The sequence below is a fragment of the Scomber scombrus genome, chromosome 17, assembly GCF_963691925.1.
Source record: "Scomber scombrus chromosome 17, fScoSco1.1, whole genome shotgun sequence".
Taxonomy (NCBI): Eukaryota; Metazoa; Chordata; class Actinopteri; order Scombriformes; family Scombridae; genus Scomber; species Scomber scombrus.
Window position 1 is genome coordinate 20,003,844 of NC_084986.1, and position 7,442 is coordinate 20,011,285.

General features: G+C 38.8%; 1 protein-coding gene across 1 annotated transcript in view; it reads left to right on the plus strand.

The window, feature by feature from the left end:
• Positions 1–3,375, plus strand: part of rngtt (RNA guanylyltransferase and 5'-phosphatase) — a gene marked incomplete in the record, with an annotated part of 92,971 nt that extends 89,596 nt beyond the window's left edge. The window contains 1 exon segment of the mRNA XM_062437291.1: positions 2,938–3,375. Within this exon segment, the coding sequence (XP_062293275.1) occupies positions 2,938–3,104 (167 nt within the window).
• Between the last annotated feature and the right edge of the window lie 4,067 nt (positions 3,376–7,442).

Sequence of the window (7,442 nt, forward strand, 5' to 3'; positions counted from 1 at the left end):
TTCATTTGCTGTGAAATGTTTGCCAAAGCTCCAGGAATTACATCATTTATTTCATTTTTTTACATTGTTGTTCAACATTCAAAAATATTTCACTGATCAATATTTTTATATCCGCAATGGATCAAATGACTCAAAGCTCAATGCAAGAGGGGTCACTCATATTGACATTATTGCCCCGACTCTGCAGTTTACTTCAGCTCTACAGAGTGTTTGTGTGTTTTCAGCTCATTATATTTTTTTAAAACCCACTACTTTACTGCTCTTATTATCCTCGATTGCAGCCGTTCTCAGCAGAAAAAAAGCTCTGATCTACGCTACCTGCTCAACACCAAACACAGGAGACACAAAGTTAGTGGCTGGCTGGAGAATGCAGTGGAGCATTTAGCAGCTAGAGAGCCAAATATTCCCCCTCAGGAGTTGTTAGAGACCAAAACAGAGCTAAAGGAGAGTAAATACTGGACTTAAAATGAATCAAGTGGAGAGAAACAGCCTGTAATGAATGCTCGTGTTTCTTGTGTGCCTGCTGAACATTGGTTAGTAACATGTTCCAAAAGTGTAGTAGACACACACACAGATACACACACATCCCATAATCTTCAAATAGCTGCTGGACCAATGAAACAATGTAACAAAGAAAGATGGTCTGCACACTGCAGCACACTTAGATGCAGTTTATTGAGACTGATGTCTAAATAACAATAAAGTGCATCCAAGCTGCAGTGTGCAGACCTTTATCTTACTTTAGTAATATTTTCACCAGTCAACTGTGTGATATGTTCATGTCGAGTTAACAGCTTGTTCCGTTGCCCCCAGCTGGCTTAAAAATGCTGGCATTAATTTATAATCAATTATGCCTAAAATATGCTGTTGAAACCGTTGAGGTGCTAAACCAGAGCTACAGTAACAGAATCATTAAGTCTCATACTAACATATTATAAACCTTTTAAAGATGTTTAAAAACTGATTACCCCCCCCCCCCCAATTATGTAGCAGCTAGGTTAGGTAGTTTGTCTTAAAGTCTAAATAAGTTTAGTTTCACAATTAATTTAAAAAAAACATTGATTTACTCTGTTTTGAGCTCTCTATGGTCTCATCCTATAAAAATAGCACAGCTGCAGCAGCTTCTTAAAAAATAGAGAACAGAGAAAGAACATAAAACCTAATAGTTTACCACAGTAATGAACCATATTTGTGCTGCACTTATCTAAATGCTGCCTTTACAATACTATACAAGGAGACACATAAAAATACAAATTGAAGCAATAAAAACAAGAAGCAAAAGCGAGAAAGAATACATTTAAAGAGTGAATTGAATCGATGGAAGATAGAAAAAGATTGTCCTGAATTATTGAGCTTCAGATCCTCAGGCAGGCTCTTGTGCAGCCGCCGAGCCCCGTCAGCAAAAGCACCTTTCATCTAAAATCTAGACAGACAGCGCTCTATTTCTCCCCGAGCTGATAACACTGTGCTCCATTTAGAAATTAGTACATAATCATTTTTGTGGGGTTGTATCATGGCATGGTCAAGACTGTGTGGGTCCTTACATTTCAGACAAAAGCAGTTTCTCTGTTGTAGCCGGCGACTGTGGATTTTGCCAGCTGAAATGACAACTCAGGAAGATTTTAGCAGCTATAACTAGCTCAGAATTAATTGGAATCTCAGTCTCCAGCTGACAGGTATAAAAAATACTGCACACATGATGATTAAACCAGAACTTTGTAATAATGAAAAAGGACACACACAATGTTGCCAACACTGGAGGCATCTCAGCTGCATATTTTTACACCTCAAGTCTATTGTCTTTTGTTTTAATTGCGTAAATACAGCGATTGTGCGTTGAGTGCTGTCAAAACACACGTGACCCACACTCAGTGCTGCGCTTGAACGCGTCATGTGTAGACACAAACGAAGCAATGCGACTGCTGCGGCTCTGCTAACCTGCTGCTTTTGCTTTACACCCTCTGTAGACACTGTGTAACAATATCATAGTACAGTACGATGAGCAAAAAATGTGTTTAGTCAGCTTTAGTGTTCACAGTTTAAAAACAATGTTACTCTTACTAGAGAAAAGCATCAAGATGAAAAGGAATTGATGTATTTGGTAAACGTTATATTATGTAGTAAGGTTGTGTAGCTTGTGACTGTGAACTCTAATAAAGAAGCATTAAGGACCCACACACTGGAGGCTTTTTCTAACATAACCTTTAACCCAACATAATAATGTGGTTGACTTGATAATATGAACTCTTGACCTACTGCAGGTAATGAGCTAGTGGCCAGGCCAGTATGAACACTGGCAGCACGCATTAAAGCAGACGAACACATTGTTTAATCCATTCAGTATATTTTTGCTCTCAGGTTTTTGGTTTTATAATGAACAAAAAAAAATCTAAATCCTCCAAAGTCTTTGTTTATCAAGTATCACTCACTACAATCTGACAGTTTCTCCTCCAGGCGGGCTCCCGCTGCTAAATGTGTAAAACAGAAACCCACTGTGTACACTGTGAAGAACTGCTGTGACTAGATATTTGAGGTTTTAGCAAACAGTCAATAAAGTATTTGTTAAATATTTTAGAGCTGCAGTGACACATCAATTAGTTGATTGACAGATGATTAATCACCGACTATTGATTAATTATTTGGAGTCATTCTTTTAGTAAAAAAAAAAATCAAATCCCGCATCTTAAATGTGAATATTTTCTGGTTTCTTTTGTGTTCTTTTTACCATTTTCTACTCGATTTCTTGTGATTTATCCAGACAAAGCTCAACAGATGAATCTATAATGAAAAGAATTGTTAGTTGCAGCCTTAAAATATATTCATGCCTCACTTAATAAATATTTATTCAGTGTTCCAAGCTGCTGGAAGTTCTGTCAACATCTCTGTAGTAACTTCCTTCCTCCTGTGTGTGTGTTTGTTTATTCTTTCTCTCTCCAGCTGTGTGTAAAAGCATCCAGGAGCCCGTCACTAAGGAAATCCTTTTGGAATATGTGGACCGCTGTTCTCAGGCAGTGCAAGCCCAGAACCGGAAACAAGCAGCAGATCCAGACTCTGAGCTAATGCCCCCTCCCCCTCCAAAGAGACCTAACCGGGCCATCCCGTAGCCCCCACCCCCCCTCCGCGAGGGCAGGGCCCCTCTGGACTGCTCTACAGTCACAGTGTACATGCACATCACCAGCCACATCAGCCCCACCTCCAGAAAAACCCATCATTTCCAGCTTTCTTACCCTCAGCTCATTTGCTTTATCAGCGTGTACATGTAAGGACTTGAGAAACCTTTAATTGACCGCCTCAACGTCATTAATTAACCTTGTGTAGACTTCTTTGTAGCTTTAATTGCTGGTGTTCTTATTAAAATGAAAAACATGATGCTTAGTTTATTATTTTGTTTTGTTTTTTCCTATTTATCTTTTTTTTTAAAAGCCTGAGCTAATTGGGATTTATCAGCGGGGACATTGTTATGGCTAAATAACACCTGACGATGCGGACCTTGTTTATGTTTGTTCATCTAGTTCCTTATTTGTATTGAAGGATGAGTAAACATTGTCAAAGCTTGATCTGCTGTTTTAATGCACTTCCATCAGGAAAAACATGAGAAAAACTCTTTCCAGATCTCATTTAGATCCATGAAGCTACGGGAGTCTTTTATTGTGGTCAAACCAATAAAATTCACTCAGGGGTTCCAAAATGTTTTCATATCAAGAAATAATTACATTTAGATCCAAGCTCTTTGTTTCATAAGAATTTGTTCAAATGAAGCACAAAGGAGCCCGTCTGTGTTGACTTTTGTTGGACGGGGGAGAAAAATAATTATACAGTCACGACTAACTAACAAATGACAAAAATAATGAAATTGAGCAACAGATGAGTTTTCACTTTAAGGTTAAAATCAACATGAATTGTCTTTGGTAAGGTGAGCTACCAAGATGGCTTCAGTTCTCCCTGATATAGATTCTACAGCTCTCTGGAAACCACTCCTCAAAAAAGGTATATGTTGTTTTAATGTCAGTGATGGAGTGCGCTGTTTTTAAAGTGTTGCCACAGATCTCAAAAAGTTGGTCCAGCTCGGTTGAGGTCCAGCTGTGATGACTGTAGAATACAAGTCACATTATTTTTATACTCATCAAACCATTCAGTGAACATTATTTATGTATTCAGGTTTATTATCTGTGTTTCTAGTCCAATGTTTAAAGTCATAAAAAGCTAAAAGAAAAACTTGACAGTGATAACATAATACAAACATAGAGAGTTGAGCTTGAAGACCATTCTTTGACAAAATGATCTCTCATCAAGGTCCATTTAGTTGTGGTTGTGGAGGTTTTGCTCCTATCACATTCTTTTCATTTGTAGAAGGAGCTTGCACAGTTGTCATTAAATTGTAGATGTTAAGATTCACATTTTCCTTAAAGTTATAATAAGAGCTAAAACAACAACTCAATACGTAGATCAATGACTATTTGGATCATTGATTAATCGTTTGTCAAATATGCCAAATTGTCCTTGTTACCAGCTTCTTAACTGTGAAGATTTGCTGCTTTTCTTTGTCATGTGTGATACTAAATATTAGCCCTCATATTTTTTAGGGTTTTAAACTCTTGGTCTAACAAATCAACCAATTTGTAGACATCAATTTGGGTATTTTTCAGTATTTCTGACATTTTATATATCGATATAATCAATTAAGAGACAATGTAACAAGATAATAATAACTAGTTTCAGCGCTACTTATAATCCATAAGATCTCAGTTGCTTGAGGTTATTGGTGGTAACAGAAGTATTAATAATTCAGGTCGCTCCCTGCAACTGATCCACTATTGAAAAATGCTGAAAATGTGAACCAACAGCAGTAGGAAATGTTTGGTGTGCATTAGCGGTAACTCAATACAGCTCTTACACAGCTGTGGGAGAGTGAACGGTGAGGCTGTCAACAGTGAAATAAATAAGAAAATGATTGCTGGATTACATGCGTGCATCATTTCCTGTCCCTCGTTTGCAGGCAGCCAGTTTGAATCCAACATGAGAATGGCGGACTCCACTGCTTACATGACTGCCAAGTAATCCCAGAATGTAAATACACCAAATGACTATTGCTGAAAAAATACTGGCTATACATATTATCAAAACTGAGGTTTGAGTTCATTAAAATCGTAATACTTTGAAACTGGTAAAAAATAATGTGAACATCTTCAATCTAAAGACAGCTGCTGATGAAGATCGTGTCATATGAACAAAAGCTCCAGAACAGCTATTCAAGGGACCTTTATGGTGAAATTATACTGTCAGCTAAACATAAACACTTAACCTATGAGCAGCTTACTTGTTTTTGTGCTCTGCTAGTGCGTTTTACCCACTTTGTATAAATGTAGATACTCTGGAGATGATCTGATCTATCATGTTAGTTTTTAATCAGTTTTCACATCATCATCTGATTCTCTGTGTATTTGGGGCAACATTGCTCTGAATTTCCCCTGCAGAGCAAACATTAGCATGTATGCTCTTAAACGTGTTGCGTTGCAGCTGACCTCTGACATATGAAGGGAATTCCCCATTAGAAATGTTTAAAATCTTTATCATCACTCATTTATTTAAATCCCAAAAGGAAAATCTTGTTGCCAGGGAACATTTCAATTTTTCCTCTTTCATTCTTGCCTACATTGTTGCTAGGAGTGTTTGCCCATCAGCACTGTTTATCACCCACTGTACTGTTTCCAGAAACAATTTGCACTGCAGCTTTTCATGCTGCAGATTAGCAACAAACGGTGACTGGTGCATTTGAAATTCTTGGTTTGCTTTAGACAATGTAATCCGAGTGAAATCATGTCTTATTTATTTTTCATTCTATTGTATTTTTATGAGGGATGACCTCTCTCACTCTCTCTCTTTCAACCAAGAAGCTACTAAGTGCAACAGAAATGATTCAACACTCAAGAAATATTTCTATTTCTGTTTGACTAAAAGTGTGCGTTTCAGAACAATGTGTTGTGTTGAAGTTTGTTTGAAATCTGTTTCTCTGCACTCCCATGCAGTAATGCTTATTTTTAGTCAGAGTCAGAATTTGTGATTATTTTAAGATTAGGGTGACATCGGTGGTAAGTCATGCAGCGAGTAGAATTTAGATCTGGAGTTTGGGAATGAATGTAAGTCAGTGGAGTATAACACAGGAGGGTGTCACAAATCAAAGTGTGTGTGTGTGTGTGTATATACTAGTTCCTGTCTGTTGGTGCCTTGGGCGACTGTTCTCCTTATAGCAGAGATAGATGAGCTGTACTCCCAGGGCTCTCTTCCCCTCTGGCTGCACATGAAAGCTGGCTGATTCTCATCAAAGCCACGCTCACCTTTTTTTGTCCTGAGGTTGCAGCCGCTGAGACATCGCCGTTCTCTTTCACCAGGTGCAGGATCCACAACAGCATAAAATACACATACCTATTTTTCTTTTTTCTACCAAACATAAATTCTATTCACTTCGAAATTCATCCTCCATCTCCAAACCTCTTTTATTCCAAAGCCTTGTGGCAAAATGACTTCTCGTCGCAGGGGTTCCTGCATCACTCTCCTTGTGAAAGCATTAGTGTCCTCGCTAGGATGAAAGCTTATGGAAACACACACACACATATGAATCGCAGTAATGTGTTTTTCTCCGGCTATGTTTGTGCCCCCGAGTGCAGGAGGCAAGAATGTGAGCGCTGTGACTGTATGGATCTGGAAATGTAAACACTCTCTGTGCCATTGCATGAGCACAGGTGCCGCAGCAAAGATTATGAGACAAACTCTTTCTTGGCTCAGGTGTCAGAGCCGGGAAGCCGAGAAGCTCTGCAGCGATATTAAATCAGCAGAGACGACTTGCAGGCCATTATCATCTCAATATCATCTGCATTCTGAATAATGTATTAGTGTGATTCTGTCTCTGCAATCAGAGGAGCAGAGATGAGCTTTCTGTTGAGCTCAAACCAGCTTGTTTACTTATATTGTTTTATTTGTCCCTGTGTATAAGAAGAATAGTGGTAATTTGCACCTCACTAACACCAAAAAAGCAACCCAGCAAACCCCAAAGTCACGATCAGGTCTTCCTCATATTGATTTTAATAACGAGTTTTCCTCTGATAATGAAGTCATACGGGTCTGACCTGATTATCCCGCTGAAATTAGAAAGTTAATTGCATACATTTTTCAGAGCTGGAGTCGAGGAGGCACAGCGCCACAAATCTATTATCACATATTCTTCTTCTCATAAGCTTTCAGGCGTGATGCCATTCGGCAACAATGATTCCCATTTGGGGGGAGAATGGCGATGGGGCTGCCGCCCTCCTGTCTCCATCAGGAGGAGCAATCAGGAGGTGGTTGTTTGTGACAGCAGACAGTCACTTTGATGGCATAGTTTCAAACAGCACAGGGAGGCTGCCGTGGTCGTGTTGATGTACACTCTGTTAACCCCGCAGTTTTTC